This window comes from Eschscholzia californica, unplaced genomic scaffold, assembly GCF_041429995.1.
Source record: "Eschscholzia californica isolate CP2 unplaced genomic scaffold, dmEscCali1.0.p SCAF_5, whole genome shotgun sequence".
In the NCBI taxonomy this organism is placed as follows: Eukaryota; Viridiplantae; Streptophyta; class Magnoliopsida; order Ranunculales; family Papaveraceae; genus Eschscholzia; species Eschscholzia californica.
The window spans coordinates 3,976,322-3,992,164 of NW_028238472.1; the positions used below are offsets into that span (position 1 = coordinate 3,976,322).

General features: G+C 36.6%; 3 protein-coding genes and 1 long non-coding RNA gene across 5 annotated transcripts; 3 read left to right on the plus strand and 1 right to left on the minus strand.

Annotated features, from left to right (window-relative positions):
• The first annotated feature begins 3,037 nt into the window (after positions 1–3,037).
• On the plus strand, positions 3,038–7,522 carry LOC147536396 (poly(A)-specific ribonuclease PARN-like). The gene is made up of 7 exons (XM_086639927.1): positions 3,038–3,618; positions 3,858–3,988; positions 4,487–4,809; positions 5,219–5,332; positions 5,451–5,577; positions 5,669–5,939; positions 6,130–7,522. The coding sequence occupies exons 1-7, from the start codon at positions 3,239–3,241 to the stop codon at positions 6,983–6,985; spliced, it is 2,202 nt and encodes a 733-aa protein (XP_086496053.1). The 5' UTR covers positions 3,038–3,238; the 3' UTR covers positions 6,986–7,522.
• A 711-nt stretch (positions 7,523–8,233) lies between these two features.
• On the plus strand, positions 8,234–13,146 carry TRM10 (tRNA (guanine(9)-N1)-methyltransferase-like protein). Of its 2 annotated transcripts, XM_086639929.1 has the most exons (4): positions 8,274–8,726; positions 10,947–11,306; positions 11,553–11,833; positions 12,798–13,146. In XM_086639929.1, the coding sequence occupies exons 1-3, from the start codon at positions 8,322–8,324 to the stop codon at positions 11,811–11,813; spliced, it is 1,026 nt and encodes a 341-aa protein (XP_086496055.1). In that variant the 5' UTR covers positions 8,274–8,321; the 3' UTR covers positions 11,814–11,833; positions 12,798–13,146. The 2 variants fall into 2 exon arrangements, with proteins under 2 accessions (XP_086496054.1, XP_086496055.1); XM_086639928.1 differs by lacking the exon at positions 12,798–13,146 and having other exon boundaries at positions 8,234–8,726; positions 11,553–11,960.
• On the plus strand, positions 8,733–9,864 carry LOC147536398 (uncharacterized). The gene is made up of 2 exons (XR_015225111.1): positions 8,733–9,314; positions 9,345–9,864. It is a non-coding gene; the product is annotated as an uncharacterized LOC147536398 (long non-coding RNA).
• Positions 12,474–15,297, minus strand: LOC147536399 (nuclear transcription factor Y subunit B-4-like). The gene is made up of 2 exons (XM_086639930.1): positions 15,188–15,297; positions 12,474–13,279 (listed from the first exon to the last, which is right to left on the minus strand). Exons 1-2 carry the CDS (start codon positions 15,240–15,242, stop codon positions 12,678–12,680), a joined length of 657 nt encoding a protein of 218 aa, XP_086496056.1. The 5' UTR covers positions 15,243–15,297; the 3' UTR covers positions 12,474–12,677.
• Positions 15,298–15,843: the final 546 nt, after the last annotated feature.

The window sequence follows — 15,843 nt, forward strand, 5'->3', positions numbered from 1 at the left end:
CAAGAAAAAATCCATTCCGTGATGGAGATGATGTGTTCTGATATAATATTAAAGTGGAACCATATGTTTTTTGCCATTGGGCAGTATAAGAGAGCGTGTTATATCGTTTCTATTATTGTGCACTTGTTACACATTAAGTTATTTCCTATGTATTTGCCTATACGGCTTTTAACCGGGAGAGCATTGCAGCATATTTTCTAGATGAACATTTGGATTCTCGGAATGGTAGGCATTGCCCAGATAAAATTCCAGTTATAATTGGGCGTTGAGTTTGAAATATTACTAGTTCTAAGATGATTATACATTGATTTGACCGTGAAGAGTCCAGAGTTTGTGAGTACCCATCTTTTTCTATCTATACCATCACTATCAATAGACATTGCTTTAATGAGGTTGCTAGTAATGGAGTCCAAAGTTTCGTCTAAAATGTTTTCATTCCACCTACCATTATTCATGAGTTGAGCGACTGTGACAAGATCGGAATTATTGATGTTAGTAGGGGGGGCATTGCAATGTGGAATCCAGTTATCATTCCAAATGTTAATGTCATTACCATTATGTACTTCCCAACAAGTGATATTTCGAACTTGATTAACGTATTTACTTATATTCTTCCATATCCAAGAATGGTATGGTTTTGCTGGGTCCGGCCGATCACTGTTCGGAAAGTATTTTGTTTTCATCACTTGCACCCAAGCTGACTTAGGTTCTGTATACAGTTTCCAAGCAAGCTTGCTAAGGAAAGCTTTGTTATCTATTTCAGATACTTGATGACACGTATCTGAAAAGCACAATTATAATACTATTGTTTTCGACTTTTCGCTAATAGTTGAAGCATTTTTTATCTTAATCAGAAAACGTATCTTTCTATATGTGACTAGATATTTGGAGTAATCACTACTACACTTTTTTTTTGTTGCAAATTAGTAACTGCACTTGAAAATCTGTTGAAGCCTTTTTTCAAAGAACGAAAGAATTCTAGGAACTTGATAGAGATTTTGAAAGAGAAATGGATCAAAAACTGAAAATGAAGAAGTCGAGAGGCACTCAAATTTTTAATGGGGGAGTCAAGATGAAAACGACAAAAGAGGAGGGGAACATAGAGAGCAGGGGCTTATAGTCTTTCAATGGGGCGCTTAAGAAGCACCCAAAGTCCCAAACCAATGTTATTATAATATATATAGAAAGATAATTACGATGGAAGCTTAAAGATAAATGAGATATTAGGTCAACTAAATTAGATAAAGATGGCGTGAAAACGACTTCATTCTTCTCGTCTACGCAAGAAAGAAATATACTTTATATGCAGTATTATGTGTTTTGATTTTAAAAATGTTTATTGAGTCTAACTCCTCTTGAAAACCGGCAAAAAATAGCTCAAAGCTTATAAAGTTTCGAAATTTTAGAAGACGTAGGATAATGCTAATAAAAATACTAACTCCTTTTAAAATTGGTTTGCACAAAAAAAAGTAGCTCAAAGCTAATACAATTTCCGATTCTTAGAAGACCTAGGATAATGCTTATAAAAATACTAACAATAAGTTAGAATAGATAAGTTGTAAACTCGCCGCTTATTTGTCTTTAGCATCCATTTTCGTGGTTATTAGAAAAGAGTTGTGAACTATGAAGAGCCACCTTCAATTACCCTGACACAACCTCAAATACCTCGATAGCTCCATAGGAAGATATGCTAAAACCCCCATTGGAAGGTTTGACAACTCTCTTAGGTAAGTAACAATGATTTTACATTTGCAACAATTTAAAAGAGTTTTGATTGGCTTAGAAGTGATCACTACAAGTTACAATAGTAAATGTGTGAAATATTTCCTCATTTAGAAACAAAAGCGGTCCCCACCATAGTCAAACTTTGAAAAAACTCTGTCTTTTAGTGATTCCACATCAGCTCGACATTAAAATGCCCAAAAATTTGGACACTCTAGCATCTCCCATCTCATATTTCAAGTATATTATATAAAGGTGGGTGATCTAAAACTTGCATGAGTTTGGATCTGGGGCATCTAAGACTTGGGTGAGAAAATTTGATTTAGCACGTTTTGGGTTCTCTTGCACCCCACCACTATTTTGTTCTCTTCACAACCAAAAAAGTCGCCCATAGAATACCATTGTAAACAACTATCTAAAAAAAAATCTTCTTCTTCTTTCCCACCACCACCACCATTCTCTCATTGTCATTTCTCTCTTTTTGAAGAGTGAGAGGAGAAAGGAGACGAAGAGAGAAGAAAAATGGTGGTGATGACCGGTCAATGGTGATGGTGAAAGGAGATGAAGAAGTAGTTTTTTTGAAGGATCGTTGACAATGACATTCTGCAGGCGATCCTTCTCCAACGTGAAAAAAAAGAAGTAGTGGTAGGAGTTGGAGGCATCCAAGATTTTCCCAAACCAAAATCTGTCATCCCTCGAATCCAAAACATCATGCCCCGAATCACACATCAATATAAAATAGAATTAATTCTGTTTTGACTCCAGTACGTATTTGACTATTCTGTTGTGTTCTCAAGGCCCAAATGGGACAAATCCCAAAAAATAATAAGACATTATATCCACCTCATCTCCACTACTCTCTTCCACTTCATTCCACCTCTCCTCCACTCCTTCTCTTCGCCTCACCCTTTTTTTCCGGCAGAATGTTGTCGTTCGACCTTCCATCACCACCACCTCTTTCCAAGAAAAGAAGAAACAAAGAAAGAAGAAGAAACATAAAAGATAGAAAGATGAAATAACTTTCATTTTTTTTTGGGTTGAAAGTTACTAGACGAAGGTTGAAGGTCGTCGACAGACGATCTTTTACTGACAACATTCTCCCAGAAAAGAAGAGTGAGGTGGAGGAGAAAGGTAGAGATGAAGAAGAAGAAATATATGATGAAGTGGAAGATAGTACGGAAAATGATGTGGACATTAATGTTTTGACATTTCTAATATTAAATCCATTTTGGGCATTTAAACAAAAAAAAAAAACTATCCATTTTGGGCCCTAAGGGTCTTTGTGGGAAAAGTTAAAATTTGGGCCTTGCCGACCAATTGGAACTGCTACAACTTCAGGAGGTCAAATGGTTAGTTGGTCACAAATTGGGGGTTAAAATGGAATTAACCCTCTAAAATATGAAATTTTGTGAAACTAGTATAAACGTTTGCGGTCTGATTAGGTTGGTTTCCCGGTTAAATTGATACTTGTTCGAAATACCTTCTGTGCCGCGTGAGTTTTACAGGAAGAAGAGAGATGATGGAGAAAAGATTGTTGTTAGTTAGGGCAATTTCTAAAACCCTAACCCTAAAATTATCCACTCCATTCACTCGCACATTTTGTTCTTCAACTTCTTCCTCTTCAACCTCCAGCTTTGCTATCAAGAACGTAACTAGGAAGAACTTTGATTCAGCCCTACAAGATCTTAAACAACATGTCAAAGAAGCTGATTTTGTTGCTGTTGATCTTGAAATGACTGGAGTTACCAGTGCTCCATGGCGAGAATCATTAGATTTTGATCGATTTGATATTCGATACCTCAAAGTTAAAGATTCTGTTGAGAAATTTGCTATTGTTCAATTTGGTGTTTGCCCTTTTCGTTGGGATGCTTCAAAGGAATCCTTCATTTCTCACCCGTCAGTTCTCTCTCTCTCTAGCCCTCTTTCCTAGTTTTAGGGTTTATGTTCTTCTGGTATTTTGAAATTTGTAACTGACCCATCAGTTTAAACTCATATTTTTAGCTAAAGATTCCAAATTTTCAGAACATTAGGTCAATTTGATGAATTCTGCTTCCATGTTGAAATCAGTTCTTTGTGTCTGTTGAGAATTATGTGGTATGTATGGAGATTAATGGGCATTTGGTGTATATTTACAGGTATAATTTTTTCATATTTCCTCGCAAGGAGCTACCTTTTGATGGTCCAGCTGATGAATTTCTCTGCCAGACAACCTCAATTGATTTTTTGGCTAAATATCAATTTGATTTCAATGCTTGTATACATGAAGGTACTTCATAAGCATCTTAGCTAGGTCTTCTTCTTTTTGTTTGAGCTGTAATATTAAACATAAGTAAGATTTAGACTTAAATGACATATATTTGATGCATTGATTTCATATACAAGTGTGTTACTTGACAAGGCTTAGCTCAAACATAAATTGCCGAAATAGTTGTCAAGTTTGTATGGAAAGTAAGTGACACTGTAGTTTAGAAGTTGAGTCGTCTCTGGATCGGCTTGGGATCAGATTATATACATATTACATACATTATATACTATTACAATAGTTGTTGTACAACAGTTATCTGCATGGGCTCGGTTCACCCCTGGCTCTGATTGATCAACGAGTTACTTGGGTGGATCGAGTGATCGCAACTGCATAGCACCATGATTTATGTAAGCTTTGACATGATGATATAGTGATTAGTAATTTACTCTGATGGCATTATGTTGTTTTACTTTTATATGTCTAGTATTTTCAAGAATTTACAGTCTTGGGTAATCCCAGGAATATCTTATTTATCCAGAGAACAAGAAGCCGAAGCACTTGCTCGCTTGAGCTCTTCGTATAAAGATGAGTTATTGCCACAAGAATCCAGTGATGTTTCTCTGGTTAGTAGCGGCTGTAGCGCTGATATTCTTTTTACATGGCGGATGAAGAACAAACTCAGTGAGTGGCGTGATAGTATACTGAGGAATACAAATGGAGGGTCTCAGTTGGGAGGAAGTTCAAAAGACTCAACACAAAAATTCGAGACTGTTTTCTTCAAAATGCGTCCAGCAATTAAACTGAATGGTTTCACTTCTCATCAACTGAGATTGATTAGGCTGGTAAAATAATTTCTTCTATTATGTTTTCCTATTGTGGTTCCCCCAATTTAGCATGAATTAGAAATATGGTTGTGGTAATGGTGGTTTCTTTGTTTATATTTGGTTTGGGATCACACTCTGCACTATAAATTGTATTTCTACAAGGTACTTAATGAGAATAAGAGAGTAGAGACATCTAAAAATTTTCGAACATGACAAGCTTATTTTGGAATTTGCCTTTAGGCCGTTCTTTTCCCATTGGGGGTTTCTTTTACACATTTTATTGTTACCTGAAACTCTCCTGTAGGTTGTATTATCTTCCCGTACAAATTTTTAGTTATTCTCTTCAAATTTTAGTTACTGGCTTTGCGGAACTTTGAGTGTTGACCGTCAACAATGTTGTTAACAGGTTGAAACTTGAACTACGCAGGTCACAACAAAGCATTTTCAAGATCTTTCTTTTGTCCGAGCAAATGAAGAAAATTCCTCCGATCAGAAGCTAGTAGTGCTTACAGATTCTGAGGATGATAGAGACAATCTTATGGTAAGAAAAATTTACACAGATAAATGTATATGTATGTTGATTTTGAATAACCTCGCTAGTAGGATTGACACCCCGCCTTCGTTAAATAATTTGTGAATAATGTGTTGACCCACTCCAGAAAGAGGTGAGGGGAAGCTTACGTAAGGAAGCAGAGATGAAGGTAAACGCGGCAGTGGGATTTCGCCATGTTATTGACCTCCTCTCCTCAGAAAAGAAGTTGGTTGTTGGTCATAATAGCTTTTTAGGTATATATAAGTTCTAAACTTCAGGATGTGGTGATCTATATGTACTCCTTAATTTTTTCCCAAATGATCCTTTTCCATTTTCCTGATTCAGATATCGCGCACATATACAAAAAGTTCTTTGGTCCTCTTCCTTCCACAGTAGAAGAATTTGTATACTCTGTTCATAAAAACTTCGAGTACATTATTGATACAAAGCTTCTCCTAAATACTGACCCTGTAATTCAGTATCTGATGAAGAAGAAGAGCACATCACTATCTTCAGCCTTTGCTCTTTTATGTCCGCAAGTTGCCTTTGCTTCTGGAAATTCTGCTTTGGCTAGTCGGCCAGGTGTCAAGATTGAAGTTCAAGTGGATGATATGAGGTTTGTACCACTATGAATGTTAGTTGTTGGTTCCAAATACTATACTTTCGATATACTGTACTAGATATTATTTATTTCTAGTATACTAATTCATTGTGCATAATATGTACAAAATTATATTCTAGTTTTACCATCAAATACATAAAATTATAAATGTCGTATAAACGGGGCACTCCGCGTACATTTGCAGGTCCTCTAATTGGAACTCAGGAGCCAAACATGAAGCTGGTTATGATGCTTTTATGACTGGATGTGTCTTTGCTCAAGCTTGCACTCATCTGGGTATTGATTTCAAACTCCATTCTCAATCAACAGAGTTGTCTCATCATGAGAAGCTTCAGAAATACATCAACCTTCTCTTTGTCAGTTGGAACAATTCTTCCATTGTTGACCTACGCACCGGAAATAAAACTTTTGCATCTTCAAGTCATCACAACTTTAAACGCCAATACTCAAATATCGCGTTTGAGAACACCGTGTTATTGTGGGGGTTTCCTTCAAAGTTAAAACCAAGGGATCTTAAAGATTGTGTATCCAAAACCTTCGGAGCAGACTCCGTGACCACCATTTATTGCTTGGACGAATCAGCAGCCTTTATTCAATTCAGCAAAAAGGAATATGTTTCGGAATTATTGAATTTGAAGGAAACTCTAGAAAGGAAAAGTGACCCTATTTCAGTTTTACACCCTCTGTCGAAATTGCTGGAAGGTGGGAAAACTGGTGCTGCCAATTATGAGGTTTACAAAGAGATCTGTAGCTCTCCAATATCTAAAAGATTATTTGCAGAACAGGCTGAGGCAGTCCATATAAAGTTCAAGAACGAGAAGTCACAAACAACAGAGAATGTGGAAGAGTCGAGTTCTGCTGAACTTGATGCAGAAAACTTGAGTTCAGATGCTGTTAGTTTAACCGATACAGGAAAAATAAGTTATGACACAAAGAAAGGTTATTCTACTCGCCATTTATCTGGTGTGACGCTCATGGATGCACTATATGTTGGTGACTCTCTGCTTGAGAAAAGGTCTAAAACTTCTGCGAGTGCGTGAAATTTTATGCTATGGAAGGTGGTGTTGTTGAGTTTTGTTGTATGCCCTGCATCAATGAAGTGGCTATAGGAGGAAGGTTCTATCACCGTTACTTTTAGCATCCAGGCAACTGTGATCTTGATGATCCATTCGCTTATGCCCTGAAACAAAGTTGAAGCTTGAAACAGACGAGCCTTGGGGTCATTTGTCGAAATACAAGTAGGCCATTGAGTTGAGAAAGTTTATGAAGGCCTCGTTGTTCGTAGAATCATATTCTTGGAGCACCTGTTGACGGCTGAGGTTCTTGCCTTCTTGGGAGCTAACGGAAGTGCGAGTATAGAATCACTACACTTAATTTTATTACAGGTTTTAGTTGAAATATTTGGAAGTCTATTTAGTAAATCAGTTGAGGTCCAGTGAACGTCCATTGGGTGGATCGATGAAGCTTCTTATTGTTGTTTCTTCTTTTCTTTTGAACTTTTGTGACAGGATAAGTTCTTTGTTTTTGTTCGAGAAGAGTTAAAAATAGTGAAGTATGATATTGTTTTCCTTTACAAAGACATGATCACAGAATTTTATTTTACCAAGTTGTAGAATAGTCGTTTTGAGGAAGACAATATCTATGGTGTAACGGCACTTTTACTATTCACCATCCTTCACAAGTATTGAAACTTAATACATATAAACCATAGATAGTTTTTCATTAGCCGAAAAAAGATACTGGTTATCTCTTCAGGCGAAGGAGACAATGTTCTTTTGGAGATGTCTTTTGCGAGTCAGGGGTATCTGAGCAGATGATAGTTTGTCTCTCCAAGAGGGGCGGGGGTATGGGAGGATTTGTGGAGCCCCAAATAAAACTCCATACATATTTGAGGAGAGAACAAGGAAAGTGAGAAAAGAAGATGACGATGAAAGAAGTGAAAATAGAGAGAATGATTAACCCTAACAAAGTTGGATGAAATCGTAGTTAGGAGGTAATGGTGATAGCCGTTAGTCAACGGGCCGGTGGTGGAAGGAGGAGATTCTTTTTCTTTTCTTTTTATTTTTCGATGAAGGGTTCCCGACGGCTGGTTGACTGACCAATCCATCGACGATCTTTTCCAGGGAACATAAAGACTAAGGGATACGAGAGTTTTTTTTTTTTTTCCGAAAAGAAGGGTAAAAGGGTAAAGAAATAGTGAATTGTTAAAGCTGGTCATCTTTAGGATTAGGGGACATTTTGGTGAGTCGTCATTATTAGGGGGCCAAAATGGAATTAACCCTAATTTATGATATTTATCCGGAAGGACAAAAATCCCAATACTTTTTTCTCAATTCCTTCAAAGTCGCCCCTTTCTTCCTCTCTGAAGCGTTGAAAATGGCGGAACCAGTCGAAAATGAAGTTAACACCATTGAAAACCCTAATCCCCCACCAACTGTATCTCTCTCTAAAAGTGCTCAGAAGAAGTTACTGAGACAACAAAAGTACGAAGAAAAGAAAGCACAGAAAAAAGCCGCCATTAAAGAAGAGAAAAAGAAAGAAGGGGAAAGAAAACGTCGTGAATGGGATGAGAAACTCTCAAATTTATCAGAAGAGGAGAAACTGAAGTTGATTGAGTCACGAAAGGAGTTGAGAAAGGATAGAATGGAGAAGAGGTCAGAAGAGAAAGAAAAGAAAGTAGAGAGAATGATGAAAGCTAAAGAAGAAGGACAAAAGATTGTAATTGATCTTGACTTCTCTGATCTTATGAACCCTAGTGAGATTAGTAGCCTTGTTCAACAGGTGTGTTTTCTTGTTTCATTTTTGCCCTAATTTCTTAAGCTGAAACTATAACTGATTAAAAGTAGATAAGTAGTAATGTGGGTGATAAAACCAACTATTTTGTGGGGGTGTATACAATACATTAATACACTATAGTCCATACTCTGAGAACCTTAGACTACAATAACAAAAGATGCTATAAAAGTAGACCTACCTCGAGTGCTAAATAGGAATCAACCGTCCATCGAGAATAAGAAGTCCATTAAGAGTAAGAGGGAGAGAAAGTTGACTCGAAAATGGAGATCGTTGGTTTCATGTAGGTCTGGAGTAGGCAGAGCCGGCCCGAACATGTGAGAGGCCCGAAGCGGAATTAAAATATGGGGCCTTATATAGTGTTTGTAAGAAAAATAAATAAAATTCTAATAATGCTTAGAGGTGGATACGATTTCGTGACCTCTCCTACAAAATTGAACCTCTTGAACCACTAAGCCATAACTTGATTCATGTTATAAATCCGTTTAAAAATAAATTATTATTCCGCGAACAACATATATTACTCGATATATGAGGCCCTTGACTAGGTCGGGGCCCAAAGCGACCGCTTTGATGGCTTTGGGCCCGGGCCGCCCCTGGGAGTAGGCTTTGACTTGTAGCATTATATGGTCCTAAACCGATTATATGCAAGTGCAACAAGATGTAGTGTGAAACTTCACATTATATCCGTTGGAATAGCGTCTTGAATATGGGTTTACGGTACCCTTGAAATGCGAGCTAAGAAACACCTTATGGTTATGGATGTGTCCGAGAGTGAAGTCCAAAATGTTGGCACGACCCATTTGTGTTTCTGGTTCATTTACGCTATTTTGCTCTAGTTTAAGGGGCAGGGAGGTTATCAATGTGTAGTGAATTATTCTGTTTTTCGGTTTGGGAGAGACAGTGGAGGTATAGACTATAGAGTGCTAGTGTTTGTGGGATATATCTTTTCAGAAGCTCTTGAGAAATCTTTGTAATATTATCTTTCATAGGTACTGATATCATCGTGCCATTGTTCGCCTTCAGGTAGGTTTTATGACCAAACCTAATAACCTCTTGTGTTCCTGTGTGTGATTTTTTGCGTTTCTGATTTTTTTTCACTGCGTCATAATAATACCCCACAAAATGATGTCCATCATGAGTATCCTAGCGACCGTGATGGCACAAAAATACTGAATAGAAGTACCCGTTGATTTTGTTTAAGAAACTGAAGTTCCATTTTTCCTACATCGTAACATTGGTTTCGTCAAGAGTCAATGTTGCTTAAGCTTTTAGCTGAAATTGTTGCAATCTTTGATATTGCCTCAACACTAAATAAATAAATTGTGTTCCTTGATGTTGTGATATATAGAACTTTTCCATTGTTTAGCCGATTTATGTATAGAAATCTTTGTCAAATTTATAATCTTTTAACACTGTCATTGTATAAAAGAGTGGAGTCATGATCATTTTTACTTGTTGGTTTGATCCATAATTCTACCATATGTTATGCATATTTCTTTCTCGATGGGAATATTGAGCTCCAAATCTTCATAAAATGGGTTCTGTACTCCAGTTTCCATTATCAATGGGGATGTCATGTTTTTCCCCCAATGCTTTTTAGGGCTTTTAGGCCGGTAGAGATCTGAACAACAGCTGAAGTAATGGCGGCAAAAGAAACGAGTTATTTGACAATGCTAGTAATCATGAGAGTCAATTTTGAATTGCTTGATTTCTGATATTTATGGTCCTGCATATCTGTTTGGAGTTGCATACAGCTTGAGGAGCGAGGAGCTGGGAAGATCTGACTTGGATCATCACAAGCCGGTAACAGTTACCGGCTTCTTGTGTTGGATACTTGGATATGAGCCCGTCTTTAGTTCAGGGTTGGTCTTACTTAGCAATAGACTTAATGTAATACACAAGTTTTGAGCTTTAGAGGTTCATTACTGTCGTTAGATTTTCACACCAAATGAGTTAATGTGGTCTATCGGTTTGTGTTGGTGGATGACGTTGTGCTATAATCAAGTTTCTCCCCGTTACGTTGTTGTTGCCCAAATCCCTCTGTTGCTATTTTTTATGTCTCTGCAATTGGTTCTCCCGATGAAGTTGTTCTAAAAAGACTCATTTCATATATCGATAGAGTCATGGAATGAGGTCTCGAATGTGAAATTTAACTTTTATAGCTTACTGTTAAATATGCGAAGACGTTACTGATATAAGTTGCAGATTATGTATTGTTATGCAGTAAATGGCAGATGTAGTTCACCAGCCCATCTATGGTTGACTGGATGTGGGGGAGAAATGCACGACCCACTTCGAAGGATACCTGGATTTGATAGATGGCTAATTGAGAAAGAGGACAAATCGTATATCGATGCTTTACAAGACCAGAAGGAGAATCTCGTCTATCTCACTGCAGATTCAGAAACTGTTGTTGATGTACTTGATCCAAAGAAAATATACATTATTGGAGGGTTAGTGGACCGAAATCGATGGAAAGGTATAACCATGAAAAAAGCAACTGACCAAGGAATTCAAACTGCAAAACTTCCAATTGGAAGTTACTTGAAGATGTCAAGTTCCCAGGTACAATTGGCCTCTCAATTCTCGACTTGGTTCTTCATAGAATTTGATATTTCATGATAATTTTGTTTCCTAGAAATTCATACTTATTTGAGTTTATATACAAAACCTTTATTTTTATTCACTTTCATTTATGGGTAGTCAATAGGAGCAATTAACTTTTTGTGGTTTTGGTGCTTACCGATTTTCTTTATTTCTCGTCTTTATATGTATTTATTAGTATGATTTACCATTGTTTGGACTAAGCAGGTTTTGACTGTAAATCAAGTATTTGAGATATTGCTCAAGTTCGTGGAGACGAAAGACTGGAAAACTTCATTCTTTCAGGTCATTCCTCAAAGAAAAAGATGTGGGGCTGAAGCAGAAGATGATAAAAAAGAAGTCGAAGGAGCAGAAGAAGAAGATAAAGAACATAAAGAAGAAGACGAAGGTCATGGCGAGAGAAAAAAGAAGTGTATCGAACAACCATCAAATGGCGAAGCCAATTTACTTACTGAAGCCTTAGCTTGAGTTTTCCATGAAGCTAAAATGTAAGAACCTATTCTTGTTTTCCTTCGTTCCAGTTGATTTTTGAGACTTAATTAGAACTTTAAGTTATATGTAGTTTAACAGGTGAGGAGTACTATTTAAAGCTAAATACAAAGCAGATTCCTTTGATGTTTAGTGTCTTTTTAGGGCAAATGAGGGGAGCCCTGTTTTTCTTGTTCCAATCTGTGAGCTGATCCATAGAGAACCAACTGGTTCTTTGATGGACCAAAGTGATGCTACATGAGTCTAGGTCACAAAGGCCCCACAACGGCTCGTTCAGAGACTATGGCGGGTCGGCCTAGGACCCACTTTGCACGGCCCAAAAATGTAATGTTCCGTGCATGACCAGGCCCCTAGAGCGTCATGAAATGGGTGCTAATGGGTTGCCTAAATGGACTCTGGTAGACATAACCTGCTTTGAAGACCTGTGACTGGCTCACTTGGTGCGACCTAGAAACAAACTGTGCACGCAGCCATCCCCATAGACCGCCATAGCCTATTCTAAGCGGCCATGCGTGCTAATGTAGCGGACAGCTTCGAACTCCTAGTTCTTGTACCTACCAAACCACTTTGTTAAGTTGGCACTACCACTGTATTGTTGCATATAGGTATAATCAATATATCTAATCAACACAAACAAAATTCACAAAATTTGATTACCATATATACATATTTACCAAACCCTAACTTTTGATAAACACCCAAAAGCAAAACCTACATCAAAATAAGAACAAACTTACAACACCCATCCTCCAAACCAAGCCCCAAACTCCACACAAACCCCATTCCTACTCCCATTCCCACATCATATTACTAATTTCTTCACTCTATATATATAGAATGAGTTCACTTATAAGAAGCATAAGGATCAAACCTAGTAGCTGAGTTAACACTTCCAGATCCCTCCCTAAAATAATCACCAATTACTTGTACAGATCCTGACCCACCTCCATTTTGTGTTCCTAGGCCAGCAGCAGCCACAAAGAACCCAGAAGAAGTAGCAACCATATGATGGTGATGAAATGGAGCAGAAACTGTAGTTATTGAAGCTAAATCAACAGTCCTTTTCACATATGAATCAACCCTAATAGACCCGCGATCGCCTTCAAACTCGCGATATCGTTGAAGATAAGTAGTTAATGGATCAACATATTCATCAAACCCAAGTTTACTCATTGCCCATAACACATCTTCAGCTGTTATCGTTTTTCGTTGTTCTCGTTGACATCTATCATTTGCTTCACTTGTTATGAAACTTATGTACTCTGATACACATTCTTGTATAGTTTCTTTCGCATCGTCTGAGATTTTAGCATGGTTTGGAAGTACTTTTCTCATTATACGAATAACGTTAGCAATTGGCATGAAACGATCTTGTTCACGAACTGTACAAGCTACGTTTATGTCAATGTGGTTCTTGTTCGATATATCTGCTGATAGATTCATCCCTATAAATGTTTATAGAGATTCTTAGACATTTCAAAAGCAAAATACCCATCCGAATATAGATATATTCACTTGTCTATTTTATGAGATATGGGAACAATATTAGATGAATAGTGAATTGGAGATCCGACAATCAACAAGAGTTCAAGATACTTGAAGATACCCAACGATATATCATATATCCAGGATATTTAGTTTCATGTATTCATGATATCTCTTCTCTTTAGATAAATATTATATACTTTCATAGTTTAGTTAATCCTAATTCACTCTATAGATATGGGCGAGGCCGGTGATTATTAATAGATATATTATTGGTTTCTCTGTGGACGTAGGTCATGATTATCTGACCGAACCACGTTAAATTATCGGGTCGACTATTTCAAGTTACCTCTCCAATTATCACGTAATCATGCATTTCAGAGTATTCATTTTGGACTCAACATTAAATATTAACCTTAGGTATTGTATCAAATAATTGTTTTATTCCAGAAATCTCAATTAACTCTTTACAATTCTTTCAATCCAGACTCCATGGCTGTTTTGAGTTGGTTTAGAGTATTAAATCTAAAAGATACATATCTATACGAGTTGGATGAAAACAGTGAGCAAAACAAACGTCACTCAAACCATTTGACTCGTCTGAACAACTCTTTTAAACTGATTTAATATATTAGATCTAATATATTCAAATTTAGATGAGTTAGACAATTCAGGACGTTGATATCGGGCCAAGGGCGTCACATAGCATTTGTTCAAGTCGGCGCTTGGTCAAAACATTTCATAACCTCATTTTGGACAAGTGGCGGCCACACGGCATCTCTTTAAGAAACAAAATAAAAAAGTGAAATTTTAGTTATAGCATTCAACACTCATTTATCTTTTTTTTTGGTTGAAACAACACACTCATTTATCTTAGCAAAACCAAGGGAAGATAGTGGTTTTTGTAAAAGTACTCATTTGTAAGACTTTTTAATAAACTATCGCGAAACGGTCTACTACAAAACTGTGACTCGATCTGTTTGTGAAGTCAGTATATTATGTTAACCTAGGACGTACGTCGAGCGGCCCTAGACAAACTAAGGCCACACAATAGTGGGTTTTTGGTCTCAAAGATTCTAGACAAGGTGATAGGACACACAAAACTTTTCTTACCCCAGGCGGCTCCATTAAAGAATGGAGCTTGATAGGTTGCATGTCTATTTCTTGTTTTTATATATACAACCTACAATATTTATGGCATTATATATCTAAGTTAGGTGGAACATCTTTTAGTAATTGAAATATATTCAAACTTATAGAGACAAAAGAACAAAGAAAACAAAATGAATCAATATATAATGTTTCACTTTTTTATGAAAAAGTAGAAGATACTAGAGAGGTAGAGAGAAAAAGTAAAACCATATTTTAAGAGAGAAAGACAAAAGTTTGGAAATAATCGTAACTGATACGAATAAACTAGACACAAATTTAAAGAACCAAACTTGGGTCATGCGAAAATAGGTATTCTAGAAAGAAATCAGTCTTTTTAAGAACATAGAATGTAAAAATATAAAAAAGAAGATCAATGTTCGAAATTTACATAATAATAATAATAAGACTCACAAGAGAGAGACTAGCTTGAAACATGCACTAAAAGAAATACAAAGGTTTATGAAGGGTATAAGAATTTAGTTAATTGGTTATGAATGGATTTGAAGGGAAAAAATAACTTGTATTGCACTAGATGAAAAATAGAGAAAATAAAATAAAATATCAAAGATTGAATTTTTTTTTTTTTTTGGCTTGGATTCAAAATGATGCTTGCATGTAAGAAAATAAATCAAAGATTAGTACTAGTATTTTCTGGTACAAAAATTTAGGTATATTATTAGTGTTTAGGGTTTGAATTGAGAGTAATTAATATTTACCAATATTTGATTTAGAGAACCTTTGATATCCATGAAAACCACCTCCACGTTCCATCTGCCTCCCTCTTTCCTCCTCCTCTTCCTCTTCAGATTCTCTCTCTCTCTCTCTCTCTCTCTATTTTTGAGGCAAAATGAAATCTTATTTATAGAGTGGGAAAGTTATGTCCACGTGGCAATACGGCGTTGTTAACGAAGAAGAGTGAGAGAGATTGCCGGTAACAGGCGTTTGGGTTGGACAAGCTCCTACCAGTTTTTTTTTTTTGAATAAACCTTTCATTCATCAAACAACAATGTTCACAATTAGTAACACTACATCAAGGATTACATAATAATTGAACTTGAAAGGGGCAAAAATACATGTTGCCGATATTTTGACTTATGTTGAATGAACTAAGTCAAAACGCGTCAGTGGTGCTTGCTCTTCTGGTGAATTGAATGGTAATTGAAGGCCTAGATTCTCTTAACGCTTGGTTTCATTCCGTTATCTCCGAAGGATGTTGTATATGCCGTCCGAGGAAGAAAATACCAAATCTTTGGAATCAAACTTCAAAATATCTCTTGAATTCCTTGATCCTATTTTAAATCTAACCCCAAACTCCACTGAAATTTGGAGTTCAATAGAAAAGAAAAGAGATTCTAAGAATTACAAGATAGCA

Excerpts from the sequence above, each read along its gene's own strand:
- LOC147536396 (XM_086639927.1), top strand. The coding sequence starts at position 3,239 with ATGATGGAGAAAAGATTGTTGTTAGTTAGGGCAATTTCTAAAACCCTA. Across the intron at positions 3,619-3,857 it reads GAATCCTTCATTTCTCACCC|GTATAATTTTTTCATATTTC; the intron begins GTCAGTTCTCTC and ends GTATATTTACAG. Across the intron at positions 5,578-5,668 it reads TGGTCATAATAGCTTTTTAG|ATATCGCGCACATATACAAA; the intron begins GTATATATAAGT and ends TTCCTGATTCAG.
- TRM10 (XM_086639928.1), top strand. The coding sequence starts at position 8,322 with ATGGCGGAACCAGTCGAAAATGAAGTTAACACCATTGAAAACCCTAAT. Across the intron at positions 8,727-10,946 it reads TTAGTAGCCTTGTTCAACAG|ATTATGTATTGTTATGCAGT; the intron begins GTGTGTTTTCTT and ends TATAAGTTGCAG. Across the intron at positions 11,307-11,552 it reads TGAAGATGTCAAGTTCCCAG|GTTTTGACTGTAAATCAAGT; the intron begins GTACAATTGGCC and ends TGGACTAAGCAG.
- LOC147536399 (XM_086639930.1), bottom strand. The coding sequence starts at position 15,242 with ATGGAACGTGGAGGTGGTTTTCATGGATATCAAAGGTTCTCTAAATCA. Across the intron at positions 13,280-15,187 it reads GTTCTCTAAATCAAATATTG|GGATGAATCTATCAGCAGAT; the intron begins GTAAATATTAAT and ends AAACATTTATAG.